Below are 24,927 nucleotides of genomic sequence, written 5' to 3' on the forward strand. Positions count from 1 at the left end.
GTTAAATAAGCAGGGTGACAAGATACAGCCTTGACGTACTCCTTTTCCTATTTGGAACCAGTCTGTTGTTCCATGTCCAGTTCTAACTGTTGCTTCCTGACCTGCATACAAATTTCTCAAGAGGCAGGTCAGGTCGTCTGCTATTCCCATCTCTTTCAGAATTTCCCACAGTTTATTGTGATCCACACAGTCACAGGCTTTGACATAGTCAATAAAGCAGAAATAGATGTTTTTCTGGAACTCTCTTGCTTTTTCCATGATCAAGCAGATGTTGGCAATTTGGTCTCTGGTTCCTCTGCCTTTTCTAAAACCAGCTTGAACATCTGGAAGTTCACAGTTCACGTATTGCTGAAGCCTGGCTTGGAGAATTTTGAGCATTTCTTTACTGGTGTGTGAGATGAGTGCAATTGTGTGGTAGTTTGAGCATTCTTTGGCACTGCCTTTCTTTGGGACTGGAATGAAAACTGACCTTTTCCAGTCCTGTGGCCACTGCTGAGTTTTCCAAATTTGCTGGCATATTGAGTGCAGCACTTTCATAGCATCATCTTTCAGGATTTGAAATAGCTCTACTGGAATTCCATCACTTCCACTAGTTTTTTTCGTAGTTATACTTTCTAAGGCCCACTTGACTTCACATTCCAGGATATCTGGCTCTAGGTGAGTGATCACACCATCGTGATTATCTGGGTCATGAAGATCTTTTTTGTACAGTTCTTCTGTGTATTCTTGCCACCTCTTCTTAATATCTTGTGCTTCTGTTAGGTCCATTTCTGTCCTTTATCGAGTCCATCTTTGCATGAAATATTCCCTTGGTATCTCTAATTTTCTTGAAGAGATCTCTAGTCTTTCCCATTCTGTTGTTTTCCTCTATTTCTTTGCATTGATCGCTGAGGAAGGCTTTCTTATCTCTTCTTGCTATTCTTTGGAACTCTGCATTCAGATGCTTATATCTTTACTTTTTTCCTTTGCTTTTCACTTCTCTTCTTTTCACAGCTATTTGTAAGGCCTCCTCAGACAGCCATTTTACCTTTTTGCATTTCTTTTCCATGGGGATGGTCTTGATCCCTGTCTCCTGTACAATGTCATGAACCTCCATCCATAGTTCATCAGGCACTCTATCTATCAGATCTAGTCCCTTAAATCTATTTCTCACTTCCACTGTATAATCATAAGGGATTTGATTTAGCTCATACCTGAATGGTCTAGTGGTTTTCCCTACTTTCTTAAATTTTAGTCTGAATTTGGCAATAAGGAGTTCACGATCTGAACCACAGTCAGCTCCTCATCTTGTTTTTGTTGACTGTATAGAGCTTCTCCATCTTTGGCTGCAAAGAATATAATCTATCTGATTTTGGTGTTGACCACCTGGCGATGTGCATATGTAGAGTCTTCTCTTGTGTTGTTGGAAGAGGGTGTTTGTTATGACCAGTGCATTTTCTTGGCAAAACTCTATTAGTCTTTGCCCTGCTTCATTCTGTATTCCAAGGCCAAATTTGCCTGTTACTCCAGGTGTTTCTTGACTTCCTACTTTTGCATTCCATTCCCCTATAATGAAAAGGACATCTTTTTTGGGTGTTAATTCTATAAGTTCTTGTAGGTCTTCATAGAACCATTCAACTTCAGCTTTTTCAGCGTTACTGGTTGAGGCGTCGACTTGGATTACTGTGATATTGAATAGTTTGCCTTGGAAACAGAGATCATTCTGTCATTTTTGACATTGCATCCAAGTACTGCATTTCGAACTGTTTTGTTGACCATGATGGCTACTCCATTTCTTCTGAGGGATTCCTGTTATTTGAATGAGTACCAGTATTTCACAGGAAATACAATAGTTAATCAGCTTATTTCATTGATAGACTTCTTGGGTGAGTCAATCAAAATGAGCTGTCCTATTTTGTGTTAAACTTTGCTTGCCCATTGCACTGTTCTGTGCCCAAAGCCAGGGTGGAAAATGGGATAATTATTCCAGGGAATATGCTCTGGCCCTCTGTGCAGATCAGAAAGGCCAGCACTCCTTCTTTCCTACACAGCAGTAGTGTTTTGGCCCCACGCTGTGAAGAGGATGCCTGCTTTCACTTTGCAGAAGAACTAATCCAGACAGCGATTGCTGATCACATCCTGATTAATCTTCAGTGATAAAGTGCACTGTTCAGAAGAGGAATTCGTCAGCAAGTGCATTGACTGAACGATTCAGAGTCCCTCCCTTTCTTTATTTTAATAATGAAGTTCTTTACTGCATGAAATTTTTTATGTCTTCTACTTGTGTAAATAATACCTATATTCCTTCTTCTGCTTGAAAAAGTCTGAACTCTTCTAATTCCAAAGAATGTGCAGCAGCAAGTTCAAATAGAAGTCTGCAGTTAGTCTGAGACTGTATATTCATTTCTTACAACCCTGCAAACCACAGCTTTCACTCACTAATGAAAAACAGATGTGGAAAATTGAGGTGGCTAGGTACCTGTTCAATACAGAGAGGAAACCTGAATTCCTAATCCACTTTAAAATCTTCATCAACTGCTGATATTTGGGGTAGATAAAATATCAGTACCCCTTTAAACTTCTTGCTTTTTTAGCACCAAAACCTTAATATTGTATAAAAACTCAGGAGGAGAAGTAGTTTTCAAAAACGAGTTAAAACCACGCAAATAACATCTGTTTTCTAAGCAATTTTTAAAAAGTTTATGTGGTGTCAAATATCACTACTCTCATTTTATAGAGATAGAAATGGAAATAATATATAAATTACTTTTATAATCTGCTAAGATTATATAGTTTTGGAACATCTATTGGAGTACAAGAAATAAATAGAGTTGACCCTCTGTATCCACAGGTCCACATCTGTGGATTCAACCAAACTTGGGTTGAAAATATTGAGGAAAAAAAATAAAAATTCCATGAAGTTCCAAAAGTAAAACTTGAATTTGCTGCATGCCAATAAATATTTACAAATAATTTACATAGCATTTACAATTACTTACATAAAATTTACATTTGGCACCCTACTCCAGTACTCTTGCCTGGAAAATCCCATGGACTGAGGAGCCTGGTAGGCTGCAATCCATTGGGTCGCTAAGAGTCAGACAGAACTGAGCAACTTCACTTTCACTTTTCACTTTCATGCATTAGAGAAGGAAATGGCAACCCACTCCAGTGTTCTTGCCTGGAGAATCGGACACGACTGAAGTGACTTAGCATAGCATAGCATAAGTAATCTAAAAATGATTTAAAGTATACAGGAGGATGTGCATGTAGGCTATATGCAAATACTATGCACGCTATTTTAATTAAGGGATTTGAGCATTTGTGGATTTTTATTTAATTTTGGTATCCAAGGATGGTTCTAAAGTCAACCCCACATGGATATTGAGGGATGACTGTCCTGTATTTCCAGGTGAGATTTCTATGGCACTATAAGGCAGCATGGGGCTTCCAGGTGGTAACGAATGGTAATGAATCTGCCTACCAATGCAGGAGACCTGAATTCGATCCCTGGGTTGGGAAGATTGCCTGGAGCAAACAGCAACCCATTCCAGTCTTCTTGCCTAGGAAATCCCATGGACAGAGGAGCCTGGCTGGGTATAGTCCATGGGATTGCACAGAGTCAGACAGGACTTAGTGACTGGGCATGAACTCACAAAGTGCACTCTTCAGCTTACAGAAAAGGCTCTTCCTATTGTATTGAATATCCAACATCCGCTGGATCATGGAAAAAGCAAGAAAGTTCCAGAAAAACATCTATTTCTGCTTTATTGACTATGCCAAAGCCTTTGACTGTGTGGATCACAAGAAACTGTGGAAAATTCTGAAAGAGATGGGAATACCAGACCACCTGATCTGCCTCTTGAGAAATTTGTATGCAGATCAGGAAGCAACAGTTAGAACTGGACATGGAACAACAGACTGGTTCCAAATAGGAAAAGGAGTTCATCAAGGCTGTATATTGTCACCCTGTTTATTTAACTTATATGCAGAGTACATCATGAGAAACACTGGACTGGAAGAAACACAAACTGGAATCAAGATTGCTGGGAGAAATATCAATAACCTCAGATATGCAGATGACACCACCCTTATGGCAGAAAGTGAAGAGGAGCTAAAAAGCCTCTTGATGAAAGTGAAAGTGGAGGGTGAAAAAGTTGGCTTAAAGCTCAACATTCATATCATGTATGAAACGAGTTGCCAGTCCAGGTTCGATGCACGATACTGGATGCTCGGGGCTGGTGCACTGGGACAACCCAGAGAGATGGTATGGGGAGGGGGAGGAGGAGGGTTCAGAATGGGGAACACATGTATACCTGTGGCGGATTCATTTTGATATTTGGCAAAACTAACACAATATTGTAAAGTTTAAAAATAAAATAAAATTTAAAAAAATACATTAAAAAAAATTGAAAAAAAATTGAAAAAAAAAGCTCAACATTCAGAAAACGAAGATCATGGCATCTGGTCCCACCACTTCATCGGAAATAGATGGGGAAACAGTGGAAACAGTGTCAGACTTTATTTTTCTGGGCTCCAAAATCACTACAGATGGTGACTGCAGCCAAGAAATTAAAAGACGCTTACTCCTTGGAAGGAAAGTTATGACCAACCTAGATAGCATATTCAAAAGCAGAGACATTACTTTGCCAACAAAGGTTCGTCTAGTCAAGGCTATGGTTTTTCCTGTGGTCATGTATGGATGTGAGAGTTGGACTGCGAAGAAGGCTGAGCACTGAAGAATTGGTGCTTTTGACCTGTGGTGTTGGAGAAGACTCTTGAGAGTCCCTTGGACTGCAAGGAGATCCAACCAGTCCATTCTGAAGGAGATCAGCCCTGGGATTTCTTTGGAAGGAGTGATGCTAAAGCTGAAACTCCAGTACTTTGGCTACCTCATGCGAAGAGTTGACTCATTGGAAAAGACTCTGATGCTGGGAGGGATTGGGGGCAGGAGGAGAAGGGGACGACAGAGGATGAGATGGCTGGATGGCATCACTGACTCGATGGACGTGAGTCTGAGTGAACTCCAGGAGTTGGTGATGGACAGGGAGGCCTGGCATGCTGCGATTCATGGGGTTGCAAAGAGTCGGACATGACTGGGTGACTGATCTGATCTGATTGTATTGAATAGGTTTTGGTTTCTATGATCAGTTTTAAACTAATGCTACCTTAAAACCCACTGATACAGGGACAATCATATTCACAGGAATACCTGCATCACAACTGCACAGAGCCCTTGTCTGCTCACAATAGATTCACCGAGCTCACCAGTGTCTGCTTTAATTGTTTCAAACAGTGTTCAGGGAATAGTTGCCATTTGAAGTGAAGTTCCTGCTCTTCTGGATACTAAACTGCTATGAATTGTGGAATGGGGTAGAGTAATGTAGGAGAAAAAGGTTCTATTTCTAATTTTATTTCACACATGGCCACCTGAGCACTAAAGTAGACCTATTTGGGCTCAATCTCACAAAGCCTTTCACAAGTGCTCTTTCATTGCAATTCAAACTAGTTAGTTCCTCAGAAAGAAAGTGAATGAGACACACACCCATCCCCTTCATTATTCGGGTCTCTCTCTTTCCTGTTCCTTTTCCATTTAAATCTCTCCCACTTATAAGCATATAAATCTTACAATTTGGTGGGAGTGCTTAATCCCACCAGATGGAACCCATCTAAGGATTTGTTTCTGCGTAATCAAAATGTATTGTGTAGGGGAGAAAAAATAATTTTTCCTTTACCCTTCTAAGTCCTTAGGTGAGGGCCCCTATAATAAAAGAGAGATTAACAGAAGAAAAACAAACAAAAGTTTCGTAACATGTTAATCTTTTTGGGCTCTAAAATCACTGTGGATGGTGACTGCATCCATGAAATCAGAAAATGATTGCTTTTTGTCAGGAAAGGGATGACAAACCTAGGCACTGTGTTGAAAAGCAGAGACATTACTCTGCTGACAAAGGTCTGTATAGACAAGGCTGTGGTCTTCCCAGTCACATATGGTTGGGAGAGTTGGACCATAAAGAAGGCAGAATGCCAAAGAATTGATTCCTCTGAACTGTGGTGCTGGAGAAGACTCCTCAAAGTCCCTTGAACAGCAAGGAGATCAAACCAGTCAATCTTAAGGGAAATGAACCCTGAATATTCCCTGGAAGGACTGATGCTGAAGCTCCAGTATTTTGTTCATCTGATGTAAACAGCCAACTCATTGGAAAAGTCCCTGATGCTGAGAAAGATTGAGGGCAGGAGAAGAGGGCATCAGAGAACAAGATGGCTGGATGGCATCACTGATGCAACGAACATGAACTTGGGGCAAACTCCAGGAGATGGTGAGGGTCAGGGAGGCCTGGTGTGCTACAGTCCATGAGGTCTCAAAGAGTTGGATACGACTGGGCAACTGAACAACAAAACCTCCTATATTCATGGGTGATACTTAGAAAAACTGAGTAACTCCCTGAAATGGCCCAAGTCACCTCTTTAAATACTATCTCCAGTTAAAGATAAAAGAGATGTAGGGGAAGCTGGCTATGGGACATTATCGAGCAAAGCATAGCAAACAAGAGTATTGTTGTTATGCAGATTTAGGTCAGTAGCCTCCATTTTTAAGAGTTTCTGAAGATCTAGTTGTTCTACTCTTCCTTCCTGGTAGGAAGAGGGAGACACACAAATGGAGAGCTCCCTTATAAATGTAAATGTCTCTTTGAGAAGAGTAACTTCCACTTGTTTTCAGGGATTCTCTTATGTATGCTGTTTCTTAAAACTAATCGACTTAAGATAGTCCTTCTGCCCAGGAGGCATATTTTGAGGTAGCAAATTCTTCTCCCTTTCACTTACAACACTGGCATCACATGGGAACTTGTGAGAAATGCAAAAATGAGGCCTCATCCCAGATCTACTGAATCAGAATCTGCATTTTATTAAGATTCTCTGTAATGCATATTCATAAGAAGTGCTGATTGGAGCATGGTACTCATGATGTCTTGCCAGATTTGTGTTGTTACATAACCACAGTATTTATGCTAACCTCAACTGGGTGCCACATACTTGCTCACTGTTAATGACAAGAGGGATTAGCAAATCTATTGCTATTAAAGGGAAGTGATTTGTAAGATGAATTATTAATAATAAAGCAAGATAATTAATTGCTAGACTAATACACTTAAAAAGGCTAAATACCTAAACAAATAGCAAGAATTCATTAATTTCATATTATTTACCATATTGAATTAGAAAATATCTGATGTAGAGAATTTTGATGTTCATTTAAAATTCTGAATCTCGCAATTGGCAGAGAAAGGATAGGATATATGAGTTCTGGATGAACAGTGAAGATGAGCCCATATCATTGTGTACATATTTTCTTTGTGAATCTTGAAAGCTGATATTAAAGAGTTAGACACTGTGAATGCAGTTTGTCAAAGAGTTTAATTAAACATATTTTAATAGACACTTCCTGAGTATTTGTTGGGCACTCTGACAACACCCCGGAGAAGGCAATGGCACCCCACTCCAGTACTCTTGCCTGGAAAATCCCATGGACTGAGGAGCCTGGTAGGCTGCAGACTATGGGGTCGTGAAGAGTCGGACATGACTGAACGACTTCACTTTTACTTTTCACCTTCATGCAATGGAGAAGGAAATGGCAACCCACTCCAGTGTTCTTGCCTGGAGAATCCCAGGGATGGGGGAGCCTGGTGGGCTGCCGTCTATGGGGTCGCACAGAGTCGGACACGACTGAAGCGATTTAGCAGCTTAGCAGCTGACAAAACCCACAGCATTTAATGATTTCATAATCTAGTGGAGAAACAAATATCCACTCTCAGGAATAATGTATGCAACTTTGTAGACCCATAGGGTAATGTGGAATAGGGCAGAAGAGAATGATTATATATCATTGGAAAGATGAAGTCTTATAAAAGGACACCATAGAAATTACTTTTCTGTTCTCAGCCCACTTCTATTACCTGACTACTATCAATGAATATTTCATCTATTATTAATTGATATACTGAGTATTGATGATTATCAAGTTTATAATTCTTACTCTTTACTATCCTCTAAATATTAGAGGGAGGCCTGGTGTGCTGCAGTCCATGGGGTTGCAATACTCGGACACAACTGAGCGATTGAGCTGAACTCATAAATTATGAAGCAATAGACTGGTCTAAGGATTACAAAGTAGTCCTTTTTCTCAAAGAGATCACAGTCCATAATGGGAGATAAGTATGGTGCACATTTACAGAATGATTGGGCAGATAGTGGAGTGGGATAGAAAGAGAGCCTCGCCCATACTAGCTGATAAGGAACAGTTTCCTGGAGAAGATGGCACTGAGCTGAATTTTGAAGTATCAGTAGGAGGTAACAACATAAAGGAGTGGAAAACATAGCACAAAGGGGACAGCGTGAATCAGGACACAAATGTGAAGCAAACATGCTCAGGCTGGTTGGGAGCTGGATGATTCCATTTTCCTTTGACTTTAAAAAGCAAAGAAGTAAATGGTGGGGAATGAGATCAAGTAGCAAGCACACAGGCAAGACCACAGGAAACCTTCCCATGCAAAATAATCTCTGTAAGGTAGCAAAATATCTACTTAAATATGAAATCAAATTGTCAACTACTAGAGCATGCACTGAGAACTCTATTTATGCCTAGGGAAATAGAGAGTGAGTATCACTGCCTTATTTGGCATACCATAAATGTATGGAAGTGAATAGATAGCATTAAATATGTCACAAGAGAGATATCATTCCCTTAATTTAAACCAATTGAAGATTTGATCTTCTTCACCTTTGTTCGAGAGGAATTAATTGATGCCTGTGCTAGCTTAACAAGGGCAATGATTGTTTTGTCCAGACTTTGTGCTCTCTTTTCTGTTTTATAACTGGAGACTAACCTGAGGAATGGAACTGAATTTGCTACAAACTGATCCCACTTGGAGAAATGATAACAAACTAAAGACTTTACATTTTAAGAAAGGGACCTGTTCAAATCCATCCTAATCTAGCTTTCTAAAGACTTGTCACTCTCCAGAGAAACACATTCTTCCCTGGTTGTATATAGTAAAGACATCTATTCAGCACACCTTTTCCATTTGTGAGGCTTTGAGGGAAGAAAAAAATACTACTTCATGTTGCCAAAGGGCACTTCTTTGAGTAGAGACATTTTTTTAAGTTGTTAACAGTTGCTCTCAACAACAAATTTTTTTTAGCCTTTTTATTGTCCAATCTCTGGCCAGAATTGCAACAATCCTTTGAACAATCAGTTCAATTCAGTTCACTTCAGTCGCTCAGTCATGTCTGACTCTTTGCAACTGCATGGACTGCAGCATGCCAGGCTTCCCTGTCCGTCATTAACTACCAAAGTTTATTCAAAACTCATGTCCATTGAGTCAGTGATGCCATCCAGCCATCTCATCCTCTGTCGTCCCCTTCTCCTCCTGCCTTCAATCTTTCCCACCATCAGGGTCTTTTCAAATGAGTCAGCTCTTCATATCAGGTGGCCAAAGTGTTGGAGTTTCAGCTTCAACATCAGTCCTTCCAATGAATATTCAGGACTGATTTCCTTTAGGATGGACTGGATGGATCTCCTTGCAGTCCAAGGGACTCTCAAGAATCTTCTCCAACACCACAGTTCAAAAGCATCAGTTCTTTGGCACTCAGCTTTCTTCACAGTCCAACTCTTACATCCATACATGACCACTGGAAAAACCATAGCCTTGACTAGATGGACCTGTGTTGGCAAAGTCTCTGCCTTTTAATATGCTATCTAGGTTGGTCATAATTTTCCTTGCAAAGAGTAAGTGTCTTTTAATTTCATGGCTGCAGTCACCATCTGCAGTGATTTTGGGCCCCCCAAAATAAAGTCTGTCACTGTTTCCCCATCTATTTCCCATGAAGTGATGGGACCAGATGCCATGATCTTCATTTTCTGAATGTTGAGCTTTAAGCCAACATTTTCACTCTCCTCTTTCACTTTCATCAAGAGGCTTTTTAGTTCCTCTTCACTTTCTGCCATAAGGATGGTGTCATCTGCATATCTGAGGTTGTCGATATTTCTCCCAGCAATCTTGTGGGATTTCTCCCAGCTTGTGCTTCTTCCAGTCCAGCGTTTCTCATGATGTACTCTGCATATAAGTTAAATAAGCAGGGTAACAATATACAGCCTTGACGTATTCCTTTTCCTATTTGGAACCAGTCTGTTGTTCCATGTCTAGTTCTAATTATTGCTTCCTGACCTGCATATAGGTTTCTCAAGAGGCAAGTCAGGTGGTCTGGTATTCCCATCTCTTTCAGAATTTTCCACAGTTATTGTGATCCACACAGTCAAAGGCTTTGGCATAGTCAATAAAGTAGAAGTAAATGCTTTTCTGGAACTATCTGGCTTTTTCGATGATCCAACAGATATTGGCAATTTACTCACTGGAGTGCATCATTGAATATCTTAGTTTCCTGCTCTCTGGGACTTTCAATTTATTGAGAAAACAATTATGCAAATGTGTATGTGATTCAAAGTTAATATGATAGTATAGGAACAGAGTAGCATACTTTAGGTTTGGGATCATGAATGTGTTTGGGAAAGAGACAATGAAACTTGAAACCTGAGGGGTGAGTAGGAGTTTCTCAGACAAGGACTGGGAATAAGAGAAGCATCTATGGAGGTGAAGAAGACCATTTAAAGGTCTTATGTAAGCTTTATTAGGCTTTTTAAAGTACTCACGGTATTTTATTGAGGAAGAACATATAAAATAACATATACCAACTTTAAGCGCGTGGCTTAAAAATTTCACCATAGGTTTACACTCATTATCAACACTCAGATTAAGACAGAGAACAACTTTGTCACCCTCCAAATTTTCTTTATTTCCCCTATTCTAGACAGTTTCCCTCCGGAGGTAACCACTATTCTGGCTTCTGTCACTTAGATACATTTAAAGAACTGAAAAAAGTTCAATGAAATGGTTGTAGAGACCGAGGGGGATAGTAGAGAGGAGATGAGAATGCAGTGGTAGGTAGGTGGCGGGCCACAGAGAATCTTGAGGAACTGGTTCAAGATTTGAACTTTTGGCTGGAATGAAATGAATAGCGGTTGAAAATCTGCACAAAGAAATAAAATGATTAGATTCACTTTTAGCAGTTGTACTAAACAGAGGTCATTAAGAGCAGAATTAAAGGAACCAGTTAGGAAGTTAATGTAATATTCTAAGAGAAAAGATAATGGTTTACATGTGCAAAGGAACAGCATGAAGATGGAGAAAAATCAACAGATTTAAGAGCTAATTTGAAGTTTAAATGTTTGAAACACTTAAACATTTGTTAAAAAGAACTCATTATTTTAATAAGAGCACCATTTAAAAATTATAGTTGCGTTTGAACAGCTACTGTCATTGAAAGCTAATAGATATATTCTCAAATTTAAAATGGTATTTATTATATTCTATCTTGGCACAGTATAACTTCACGATGAATTCATTTTATTTTCCACCTACAAAGGGAATGTTGTTTGGAGTTTACCATAAGAACTAGTCTAATATTTTCCTTTTGGCCATAAACAAGATTTTCCATCTTTCTTTCACTATGAGAAAATTTAAAATTTTTTGTATTGAGTTTAAAATCATAATCAAACATAGAAATTTCCATTTTGATTTATTCATGTCCTCAAAATATGACTCATTTTACTAACAAAAACCAGTATGGAGAATAAACACTCCAAAGAAACATGCCATTGAACATTTTTACCCTGAGGTTAGAACTGATATATTTAAGAAAATTTACTTTATGCTAAAAAATCATGAGTGAGATTTACATATTACTTAGATCATTAGCCAAAAATATTTTATTTTGCTTGTTTTACCTTTTTGGAACAATTAGGGTGATTTCTCCAAATAACCTAATCCAATTTTGTTTTTTTTTTTTCACATTTTGAAAACCAATTGTATGTTTCAGATTCTTTATCCCAGTGGTAATAGCAAGAGTGGTAAAGAGTAATAAGGTTACTGTATTAATTTCCTAAGTTTGCTGTAACAAAGTGCCACAAGAGAGTGACTTGAAACAACAGAAATTTATCATTTTCCAATTCCAGAGGCCAAAAGTCCAAAATCAAGGTGTTAGTAGGGCTAATCTTCCTCAGAGGCTGAACAGAATTCTTCCTGGCATCTTCCTGGTGGTTTGCTGGTGGTCTTTGCTGTTCCTTGGGCTTTCAGGTGCATCACTGTAATTCTTTGTCTTCACATGGCATTTTTCCTGTGCCTCTGTCTCTTCAAATGATAACACCAATCATATTGAATTAGAAACCCATCCTATCCAGTATGAACTCATCTAAACTAATTACAACTTCAATAACCCTATTTCCACATAAGGTCACATTTTGAGGTACTGGGGGTTAAGATTCAATGTATCTTTTTCTTTTTTTTTCCTGAAGGGAGGGAAGTAATTCAACCTGTAACTGTTACCAAATCCAAAAAAATAACAGCTTCTGCCACTGTGAAATTACCTAGCAGCAATTGAATTGGCCATTTTTTACATATATTGTCTTCATTACATGTAGAAAAATAACTAAATAGATATATGAAAATGTTGTGCATGTATGTGTGTGTGTGTGTGTGTGTGTGTGTAGGCATGCCTGCTCACCTCTATAGACCTGGAATGGATCCCATCACTGATAACTCATGGAATCATGGAAAAGTGCAAATTTGTCTTACGTTTTAATGCTGAGCTCATTGCTTTTATTCAGTCATAGTCACTGGAAAATTTTTTTAGGATTGACTATGCATTTCTGAATGAAATATCAACAGGTTAGTTTTCATTTTCTTCCTCTCTAGCATAGCTTAGTAAAATAAAACAATCTGGATGGATGGCTTCTGTTTCTATATCCTGGATAAGATGGGTTACAAAACACCAAGGTGCTCAAAACTTTGGCTTAGGAGATTTCTTCCTTACACTTGGGAAAATGCATCGTTTGTAGTGAGTCTCTCTACTCTAGACATGTGTTCTAAATAATTCAGTTACTTTCTTCTGAATTTCCTCGAGACCTAATTTTTTCCACTCAATTCTCCAACAATCATTTTACACCACTTGACCAACATTTAATGCACATCCACTGTATACCAAGCACTAGGAAACAGAGATGAAATATAATATCTACACTCGAAGATCTCTCCGGAAATAACAAAGTCAACGACTGCTTTTACTGGGTGTTTATCTTAATACTTTCACAGTGGATTATGGTGTGTTCAAGTATACAAGCCAGTTAAACAGACAGAGGGGATGAAAATAACTCAGAGGATGTTAAAGTTATTCTTGGACCCTGTGCTATGCTTTTGTGACTTGTTTGTTTTTTATATTTTTTATTTCAGCTGAGAGAGATATCAATGTCTACTGTGGGGTCCAGGCCATTACAATGAAGATTAATTTTTGCACAGTTCTTTTCTCCGGTTATTCTGAAGCAGACCTGGCACTGAACGGAAGGCATGGGGATTCCCACTGCAGGGGGTTCATCAATAACAACACCTTTCCTGCTGTGGTCATTTTCATCATCAATCTCAGCACCTTGGAGGGCTGTGGAAACAGTTTAGTGGTAAGATTAGAGTGAAACTATGTGCTAGGTTTGGCGATCATAACTAAAAAAACCAAAACAAAACTCCCCATATCATGAAATACTCAAAAACCCAATCTATCTTTTAAGAACAAAACCCCAATAAAACTGAACAAACCACTTTCCTTTGCCTGTTTGAGGCTTCTGATCCCAAACGTATGATTTCATTTTCCAGTAGTGGTTCTGTTTATTGTAGCTGGTGGTTGAGGGGCCTGAGATTAACTGTGCTACTCTAACCAGCATTATTTTGTATGAGAGACACTGAGGAGTATTTCTCTACAGTTTTTCATTAGCTGTGTTCCTCATGCTTTTTATGGAAGTATCTTTTATATTCCAGTGAGTTTGGCACTGAATCACTTGGCCTATTATTTCTTAGTGACCTCGTTCAGGAAGAAAGATGGAATACGGAATGAGAGAATCATCTAGGTATCGTGTTTACCATTGAATAAGCCACAACACTGTTTTGTAAAAGAGGGCTGTTAGCATTTCCAGCATGAGTTTCTTCATACTGTGGATCTATCCTTTGAATTAAAAAATGCTTATCATATGAAATCTTACCCATGAAATCCCTGCAACATGCTCCATCCAGTCATTGTGAAAATTAAAGCACCACTTCAGATATTTCTACCTTGAATGAGAGCCACTTGTCTACACTATTCATTTACTTATTCATGTATTGAATACAAAAAATAGAATTATAACAGGCATTCACTCTCCTGGGACTTAAAAGTTAATTGAAGTAAAAGATAATTGTGATTTGGTGGGGGTGTTAGGCTAAAATTTATTTAAAATAGTTTTTCCTTTTGCTTGTTTAAATATAGTTTTATTGGTTAATCCTAGCAAAGACAAAAAGAAGATTCATTGAACATGTCCACTTAGGCCAGTAAAGAAGGAGAGATTGGCTTTTCCTCTTGATAAGTTATTGTTTGGGACTAAGGGGGAAAGCTTGATTATTCTAAGGACAGAGCTTTTAAGACCTGATGGGAGATAGGAGACAGGAAAAAGGGATTTCTTTGAATCTCCTTTATCTTTTCTCAGAGGGTAGTTAGAATATTGTGCCCATGACAGTTTCCAAATATACAGCTTGAGTATTGTTGACTCTTTTTATTAAAAACGTTTATTCATCTCTCGCGGTTGTGTGCAGAGAGGTTATGAAGTGGGCCTAAGGGACAGTGAGGGGAAGTGAGGCAGGTTGATTATTATACATCCAAGTTTCCTTGTGGAGGGAGGGAGGGAGGGGGAAAGGAAGGGACAGAGGGAAGTAGGGAAGAAGGGAGGGAGCTCAAGTGGAGAGAAGCAGCGCAGCCTCTCCCCTCAAGGACTTTGCTTCAGGGAGCTTCCTATTCTCCATTTCAGTCTTATCTTGCTCCCTGTTGCCAAAAAAAGAAAACAATTCCAGAGAAATGCCAGGCAAAGCACCCACGTGTGTGTGTGCATGTGTGTGTGTGTGTATGTATCATTTCTTTGTGTGTTTTTTTTTTTTTTAACTGAATGAGCCTGGTATGTAATGTACATGTATGTTTGTGCACACATACTTTTTTTCCATAGATAGAATTTGCATGTTTAGCTAGCCAGTCAGGCAGGCAATGTGTAGAGAGGAAGATTTACTTAGTTTATATTTTTGTCTTAGATATCACCAGCTTTGGTATCTGCTCCAAGGACAGTTCTATATGGGAAAAATTAAGTAGACTACTAAATCATATGGATTAGAATCAAAATGTTTTTTCATAAGGGTTCTGGTTCTCTTCATGAATCAGTTAGATAATTGCTTCAGCTTTGCCCATGTGCTCTTAGGTCCATGTATAAAGTGTATTCTCTTGTTGAAAATTAAATGTTATAGGTCTCCATAATAGCTGCTAGAATATTAATTGATCATCATATTGTATTTGACATGGGGGGAGAAGTTCAACGGTATTATGACAACCAAGAACATTATTGATGTCAGAATTGTTAGTTCTCCATGAGCACAGGGGAGGCTACCCTTCCCAGCCCCTTTGCAGTTAGTGAGGGCTTTGTAACTGGTTCAGTCCTGTAGACTCTTATTGGACTTGACATGTACACAGCAAAAAGCCTCTACATGACCTACTAGCTCCGGCATTTTCTGTCTTAGCAGTACTAGAAGCCACATGCTGAGATGGCAGTGCTACAGGGAAATAGACCCAGTCTGAGGCAAAAACACTGTGTAAACACTTGGAATGGAACCCCCTTTACCAAACTATATTGGACATGTAGCATAAACAAAAGGTGAACTTTTGTTATGTTAATATACTGAGATATAGGGGTTGAATTGTTACTCCCATATTACATAGCCTGTGCTGACTCAAATAATATGTTACCATGGTTTAAAAATCCTCAGAGTTTAATGATCATAGGCCCATATAAAGTTTGTTTCACTGGAGAGCCTGAATTTTGACAAACATACTGCTAGTAGTCACTGTTGATAAAAGAAGTATTCAGGCGACCCTCTACTTGGTAATTCACACATGAGAACAGAGAGCCTGGGCAATAATAACCTTAGAGCTGAGTCACTTAGTCATGTCCGACTCTTTGTAGCCCCTTGGACTGTAGGCTGCCAGGCTCCTGTGCCCATGGAATTTTCCAGGCAAGAATACCAGAGTGAATTGTCATTTCCTTCTCCAGGGATCTGCTGAACCCAGGGATCAAACCCATGTCTTTTATGTCCCTGCATTGGCAGGTAGATTCTTTACTATCAGTGCCATCTAAGAAGTCTAATAGGCAGTCATTCCTGTATGTCATTACCATCTGAGTGTTTTAAGATATTGATACCATCATCAGAGACAGAATTCATCCAAAATCCTTGACCTCCAGGTTAAAATATGTGACCGTGAGCCTGTGCTGTGCTATGCTTAGTCTCTCAGTCATGTCTGACTCTTTGCAACCCCAAGGACTGTAGCTTGCCTGGCTCCTCTGTCCATGGTGATTCTCCAGGCAAGAATACTGGAATGAGTTGCCATGCTGTCTTTCAGAGGATCTTCTCAACCCAGGTCTCTCACATTGCAGTTAGATTCTTTACCAGCTGAGCCACCAGGGAAGCCTAAGAATACTGGAGTAGGTAGTCTGTCCCTTCTCCAGAGGATCTTCCTTACTCAGGAATCGAACCAGGGTCTCTTGCATTGCAGGTGGATTCTTTACCATCTGAGCTACAAGGAAGCCCAACTGTGAGCCTACTGCTTCCCAATAAAATGTATGATGTCAACTTCACCCAAACAATATTTCATCAGAAAAACCTTCATCTAGTTATAGACTTGAAAAACATCTATAACTACGGTAACATAATTTAAGGCCTCAGTTTTTGAAAGTCTTCCTTCTTTGACTTATTCTAGATATTTCAGACTCGGAATTGCAATTTAAATGTTTGAATTTTCTATTAACTTTTTAATTAAGATATTAACATGTAATAAAATAAGTGGGAGAGGATGAGATGCTTAGATAGCATTAACAACTCAATGGACATGAATTTGAGCAAACTCCGGGAGACAATGAAGGACAGGGAAACCTGGTGTGTTGCAGCTATGGGGTAGCAAAGAGTTGGACATGATTTAGCAACTGAACAACAAGAATAAAATCATTTGTGTTAAGTGTAACAAAAAATATTAATAATTCCTTAAATGATGTTTATTAAATTTTAGTGGAATTGGAGAATCCAGTGAAAACTGTTCAGTCCCAAGAGAATACACACATGGACAATATTTTTATATAAATTCTAGAAGTTCATGATCCCTCTGCATCATCCCTGTGAACTATTGCCCTGAAAGGAGATGAGAATCTCCATGTACCAGAGGAAGACCCTAGGGAGATCGATCATCAGAAAATTTGTGACCTTCATTCATTTGTTTAAAATTTATCTCAGGGGTCCCAGGATGCTGTTGTCACTGAAGGGACAAAGGCAAATAAGACCTAGAGGGTCCCTGCCTGCAAAGAGCTCTCTGATTATGGATGGAGGTGTGCTGAGTCAGACCACTCATGCGCTATGACTGCTTCTGTGAGACAGAAAGTATGCGGGGTCGGGAGAAGTTCCCAAGGAAGACGAGATCCAGGGAAGTAGGATATGTTGTGGTGAAGAGGGCCAGAGAGGAGGCAGTAGTATGCACAAATGCTAGAGCAACAAGGGCCTGGACGCTGGGGCGTTACTAACCAAGAACGGGAGCCTGGAGATATGAAGCTAACACTGACAACAAGGTCATGCTAACAGGGGTCTTTTAGTCCAGGCCATGAAATTTGGCTTTACCCGTGAGTATTTTCAAATTACTTGCTCTTGCACAACAAGTAACATATAGTTTCTCTCCTTTCTTATTTATGAAATATGAGTACACCATCTCTGGTAATATGAAGCTTTATTTATTTAAAAGAAATATATGAGTCAGATAGAGAAAGACAAATATGATACTGCTTATATGTTGAATCTAAAAAAATGTTACAAATCAACTTATGTACAAAACAGAAATAGAGCTACAGATATAGAAAATAAAGTTACAGGTACCAAGGGGGAAAGTGGCAGGCGAGGGAAAAATTGGGAGACTGGGATTGACGTATGCATACTACTATATATGAGATAGATAACTAATAAGAATCTACTGTATAGCACAGGGAACTCTACTCAATACTCTGTAATGATCTACATGGGAATAACATTGAAAAAAGAGTAAATATATGTATAATCGATCCACGTTGCTGTATCACAGAAACTAACACATTGTAAACTAACATTGTAAATCAACTATACTTCAATAAAAATTAATTAAAAAAATTAAATCACCCTCTTATTGAGAGAAAAAAAGACATATGATCACTTAGAATTATGTGTGTATAATTTCAAAATTATGTCATGTTATAGTTGCAACAGCCCCTGGAAATGATCTGATCTAATGTTTTATTTTGCATATGAAATGCCTAGATTTATGAGTAACTATTTAATCACTGAGCTTGACCTACAATTCTAACAGGTATCCACAGTTCCTGGAGTCAGTGCTTACGGAAATGCAACTTCAGTACAAATAGGAAATATTTCAGGATATATTGATACTCCAGACCCACCAACAATCATCAGCTATCTACCTGGGCTTCTTTACAAATTTAGCTGTAGTTATCCATTGGAATACCTGGTTAATAATACCCAACTTGCTTCGTAAGTCGCATTTTATTCTTTTCTCATGTTGTCTTTTTATTTGGGTCATTTTTATCCTTGAGGAACTTACAAAGATATTAATAGCAGGATTTGTTGAGAAAGTTAAACTGAATCTAATGGAAACTGTATATGGTCTTATGTATCTATCTACTTAAGGCTATGGTTTTTCCAGTGGTCATGTATGGATGTGAGAGTTGGACTGTAAAGAAAGCTGACCACTGAAGAATTGATGCTTTTGAACTGTGGTGTTGGAGAAGATTCTTGAGAGTCCCTTGGACTGCAAGGAGATCCAACCAGTCCATCCTAAAGGAGATCAGTTTTGGGTGTTCATTGGAAGGACTGATGCTGAAGCTGAAACTCCAATACTTTGGCCACCTGATGCAGAGAGCTGACTCATTGGAAAAGACCCTGATGCTAGGAAAGATTGAGGGCAGGAGGAGAAGGGGATGACAGAGGATGAGATGGTTGGATAGCATCACCGACACAATGGGCATGGGTTTGGGTGGACTCTGGGAGTTGGTGATGGACAGGGAGGCCTGGTGTGCTGTAGTTCATGGGGTCACAAAGAGTCAGACATGACTGAGCTACAGAACTGAACTGAACTTATCCATCTATAACGATTATTGTTTTGAAGAACATCAACAGTTCAGTTTTAATCTGTTCCTTAAATTAATACCAGCTCATGTTAGTCAAATATTTGCCTTTGGTTCTCCTGGCTCCCTTCAGAACTGCCCAAGAACCCAAGAATCCTGGGGGCTTATGCAGTCCAGAGGATCTGTCATGTTTCCAGTGCGTAGATCATTCAGTCACTGTAGTGTTGGGTCCTGCTTGGGTTCAGTCTCTGCTGTCTGTGCTCACTGTTGGACTGCTGCCTCAGAATCTGAGGTCTCCATGCCTCCTGCTAAGGTGTCCCCTGCACAGATGCTGATGATTCCCAGCAAAGGTGGTATCACTCATAGCCAAAGAGCTTCAGACATGGATTCATTGCCCAGGTGGCTCAGTGGTAAAGAATGCACCTGCCAAGCAGGAGATGCAGGCTTAAAATCCCTGGGTCAGGAAGATCTCTGGAGGAGGAAATGGCATCCTCTCCAGTTGCCATAGGAAATCCCATGGACAGAAGAACTCGGCAGGCTATAGTCCATGGGATCTCAGAGAGTCATATCAGACTTAGCGACTAAACCACTACCACATTCATTCATTACTCCCAAAGCACACACTCCAAGACGTGTTTACATCCATATTGCAATATAATCATATGGATTTGTGAAATATTTTTGACAAAATGGGGTGATTAAATAAAAACTTTCCCTCTTCAGCTGTAGGGTTTTCTTTCACAAAAGTGAAGTTATTGTTTAATCTCAGTCGTAAGGGAACAGGGAGGACACATTTTGCTTCAGTTTAAAAAATATTCATAGATAATTTAATGGTACAGTTATGATAAATGGCTTGGTCAAAAGCAAGATTTTGATGTAGAACACAAGAAAAGAAAGGCATTGAGTCAAAAAGAAGCAGGTGCAAGAGAAATGGGTCATAGTCTTTCACTCTGCTCCCCTCAACTTCCTCACTAAATTCATTCCTGAACTTCAGTGCACATGGATATGCATTCATTTAAATGGGACTTCCCTGATAGCTCAGTTGGTAAAGAATCTGCCTGCAATGCAGGAGACCCTCAATTCCTCAGATGGAAGATCTGCTGGAGAAGCTAAAAAGCTACCCACTCCAGTATTCTGGCCTGGAGAACTAGTCCATGGGGTCGTAAAGAGTCGGACAGGACTGAGCAACTTTCTCTTTTGGAGAAGGAAGTAGCAACTCACTCCAGTATTCTTGCCTGGAAAATCCCATGGATGGAGGAGCCTGGTGGGCTATAGTCCATGGGGTTGCAAAGAGTCGGACAGGACTGAGCGACTTTACTTTCACTGTTTCTTTATTCAACAAATATTTATTATACACCTAATATGTACCATGCAAAGTTCTAACAGTGAAAAAAGTAAAACAAAATTCCTGGTCTCATGAAGCTTGTATAGAAATGGAATTGATGAAAATGTATTCACATTAGATTCAGACTTTATTGGAATGACTTTTTTTTTCTGCAAGTCTCATATAGGTAATAAAAATGTAAAAAAAAAAGATTCCTTTATAAATAAAAAGATCAGAAAGAGCAGTTTGCCTTTATTTAGTCCCTCTTGCTTTCTGATTACTTATCTGTTCAGTGTTTTAAACAATATGCTCTTTCCAGACCTAGTTATGTCAGGATTGCTCAAGAATTTTGGTGCCTTGAATCTAACATTAAGGTGTGATTGAAGCTGTTAATTTAAAAATCTCATCAGTGCCTCTCTTTTCCTCAATCTGTTTTAGGTCCTCAGCTGCTATTTCTGTGAGGGAGAACAATGGTACGTTTGTCAGCACTTTGAACCTGCTCCTTTATAATGTAAGTTGATCGTTGAAGGATGCTATTTTTTTTTCTCTCACTGTTCTGAGGAGCCATTTATGTGAATGGCTTTCCTATAAAGATCCACCAAAAGTTACATTAACCCTGTTATACTTTGGTAACATTTATTCATCTTCACCACCATTTCCAAATATCTTAGTAATAAAGGTATGCTAACGATTCCATTATTTTCCAGAAGTTGATAAATGATTTAAATTTTACTTCATATATGTGATTCTGCATAGTTACTCCAAGTGTCTATCTACATTTATATGTATATATTTATTTGTGTGTGTGTGTGTGTAAACATATTCAGGGTCAAGATTTTGGAAATAATATATATGTGATAAAAAGGTAGGAAAAGTCCAGACGATACTTCATTTGAAGGCAAGATACTTGGTGTTCAGTGTGTTACCATTCCCAGTGTGGGTTTTGACTGTTGTCAATTCTGTCGTATCTGAAATAGTTTGGGTTTGACTACATAGTATTGTCTAAACTTTTGTCATATAAATATTGACAGTGGCAGCAAAATGTGAAAAATATATGAATTTCTATTTATAACTCTAACGTTAATCCCCCAAATGATATTTTCATGTTGATTAAAAATTTTATTCATACATTTTAAATGCCTGATTTAAATATCAATTTTTCAATATATCAACCAACATTTTTGTAAATTATGAATCTGATTTTTACATTATTATTCATGTCATCATGGCACTGAGTTATAATTCATGCAACTGATTTAAAAGTCAGTGCTTTATACTTTGCATATAATGAGCTATAAATATTGTAGTAGGACACTTTCCAAAGGCATTTAAAAAATCATGTTTATAAGTTTGTAGTCTGACACCACAGAGTTCTAAACAACAAATTAAAATGTGTTGGAATGAAGATTGCGTTTCTGTCATTTCTAAACTTTCTTCTGCAAGGAGAAGCGGCCAAGATACTTGGTTTTACAATACTCAGCAAATATGTGCCAATATTCATTCCCAGTATGACCAGATATTTATTATTGTTGTAAGCAATATTTTTAAATTGGAAAGTTTCTATCTGTTAATTTATATGTGTAATCTTCCTGAGATAGCACTGTGATGACTGCCTTGGATTCAATATTATTTGTTCCAATTGACTGAAACAAAGATGAGAATTCCTGATCAAAAGAGTGAAAAATATACTCACATGACATCTAAGGATACCACTATTTTCTGTGAAATTAAGCTATTCTCTTAATAAAAATTTAGAAGTGTGGACTTGAGGAGAGCTTTGCTATTAAGCTCTTTCCTTTATCATTAGAAATAGTATAGTAGTCCTATTGTTAAACTACACCTAATCCTTGAAAGAGTTCCTAGAATCTTAGTGCCAAATGAAAGCCTATAATCTGATGATAACCTAAGATTTTAATTTGATGGTTAAAAGGTAATTATTTGATATGACTATAAACAAAATACATAGTATCAAAATCATTCTCATTTTTAACCAATTTGCAATGATATTACTAATGGTTGAATTAACACATTGAAATTTAAAATTTGTTTACTAAACAGTTATTTAATAAAATTCAACCACTTCCCTACAAACCAGTTTTTTTTTTTTTTAATCAGCAGACTATTTTTTAAGAGCAGTTTTAGGTTTATAGAAAAATTGATCTAAAAGTACAGAGAATTCCTATAGACCTCCAGGGCCTACATACAATTTCCTTTATTACTTACACCTTGCATTATAGGGCATGTAGCATATTTCTTATAATTTATGAGCCAATATTGATATATTAAGTAATTTTCATAATTTACATTTAGGTTAATGCTTCATGTTATATATCCTATGGGTTTTGAAAACTGTGAGTGGCATGTGTCCATTATTGTTGCATCATACAGAAGACTTTCACTGCCTCAAACTAGTTTTTTAACTTGGCACCATTGTAGTATTTTGCCATCTTTCAGGACATTAAAAAAAACTGGCAATTTATACTGGAAAAGAATTTTTGTTATTGTTCAGTCACTAAGTCACGTTTGACTCTTTGCAACCCCATGGACAGCAGCATGCCAGGGTTCCCTTTCCTTTACTATCTCCCGGAGTTTGCTCAAATTCATGTCCATTGAGTCAGTGATGCCATCCAATCATCATCCTCTGTCGCCCCCTTATCTTCCTGCCCTCAGTCTTTCCCAGCATCAGGGTCTTTTTCAATGACTCGGCTCTTCATATCAGGTGGCCAAGGTATTGGAGCTTCAACTTCAGCAGCAGTCCTTCCAATGAATATTTTGAGTTGATTTCCTTTAGGATTGACTGGTTTGATCTTTTTGCTTTCCCAGGGATTCTCAAGAGTCTTCTCTAGCACCACCATTTGAAAACATCAATTCTTTCGTGCTCAGCCTTCTTTCTGGTCCAACTTTTACATCTGTACATGACTACTGAAAAAAAAACTATAGTTTTAACTAAACAGACCTTTGGTATACTTTAGTGAAATTATCCAAAACCATATTTATTATTTGTTTGGAACTCTAACACTTAGCTACCCAAATGTGATTTTATTGCAGCATTTCAAACTAAGTATTATGTTACAACCATTTGGGGCCATATTTTCCTATTTTACATGCAAAGGTTTTGATTTCTAACCCTTGGGAATTATGAAAAGTTATATTATTTACCTACTACTTTTATTCTGTGGTTAGCTATTTGAAAAGGAAAAGTTGTACTGAATATGGATTCAGTACAATTATTTCTGTGTGTTATGGGATTCATTGAATGTACTTATGAAAATTTTACTTGTAAAAAAATGACATTATTGATTTTGTGATTTCAATATGTGCAGTTTACTTCGAGTTGACCTTGGCCCTTATTCTTACATAGTATAAATATATTAGTTTTCTTCTCTGTGGAAATTAAGTGAGGATGATTTTGAATTTGAATTGCACCTAAGTAATAGTGTCTTCTGAGCAGATAAAGAAACAGAGTAAATCTAAAATTGTGCTATGGTAATTATGAATTATTTTTAAAGTTGAAGAAAAAATCTAAAATAAATATAATTGATTTTAGGGACAATATTTACTAACAGGAGTAAGGCAATTATACAAAATAAAATCTAAACATTACTGTTTAGAAGAATTTTAGGAGAAAAAGGTGATGATTAAGATTAAACCATAGCTGAGTCATATCATTTGCAAATGACTTTGTAGTATAACATTTGTAAAAAAAATGAAGTAAGATCCTTTGGGACAATACTGATGCAAGTACAAGATGAATGAGCCATAATAGTCGATGAAGTGTGTATAACTTGAAGAAGTTGGAAAAGGGAGCCAGGAAGAGAATTAATTAAAAATACTACCTATGAGAAATGGTTAGAGGAGCTGTTATCATTTATCACAGAAATCTAGAAAATAAGTACAGCAAATAATCCTTCACTTATCAGGCTTAATTTGGGAATGAAATGCTTCACATGAATACAACCCTTTCAAAAGTGAAGCATCCAAGTTACTACTGCGTTAAGTTTCAAAATTCAGTATCTGTTGTTTCTTCTCAGCCTTCTGAAACAGAGTGAGCTCTGTATTCTGCCTTTGCTTGATGATACTGAGATTTCATTAAATATTTCCCTTTGCTGCAAAATAGCTTTATCTTCAGAGTTACTAAATTTGGGGGAAACAATTTGCCTCCATGATAAATGATTTGACAACTTAGATTTTGAGTTTCTTCTTTATTCTTCATTTTTTCTTCTGCTTTTCTTTACTATCAATTTCTAATTTACTGCCTTAATCTACTGTAAATTGGGGAATTATATAAATAAGCTCTGCAGAA

The 24,927-nt window shown here is 38.0% G+C and overlaps 1 protein-coding gene across 1 annotated transcript in view; it reads left to right on the top strand.

Moving 5' to 3' along the window:
- Window positions 1-24,927, top strand: part of ZPLD1 (zona pellucida like domain containing 1) — a 51,428-nt gene that overhangs the window by 10,488 nt on the left and 16,013 nt on the right. Inside the window, exons 2-4 of the mRNA XM_005910174.2 lie at window positions 13,323-13,543; window positions 18,526-18,707; window positions 21,063-21,135. Coding sequence (XP_005910236.1) covers window positions 13,323-13,543; window positions 18,526-18,707; window positions 21,063-21,135 — 476 coding nt within the window. The remainder of the gene's footprint in view (window positions 1-13,322; window positions 13,544-18,525; window positions 18,708-21,062; window positions 21,136-24,927) is intronic.

This window comes from Bos mutus, chromosome 1 (assembly GCF_027580195.1).
Source record: "Bos mutus isolate GX-2022 chromosome 1, NWIPB_WYAK_1.1, whole genome shotgun sequence".
Taxonomy (NCBI): Eukaryota; Metazoa; Chordata; class Mammalia; order Artiodactyla; family Bovidae; genus Bos; species Bos mutus.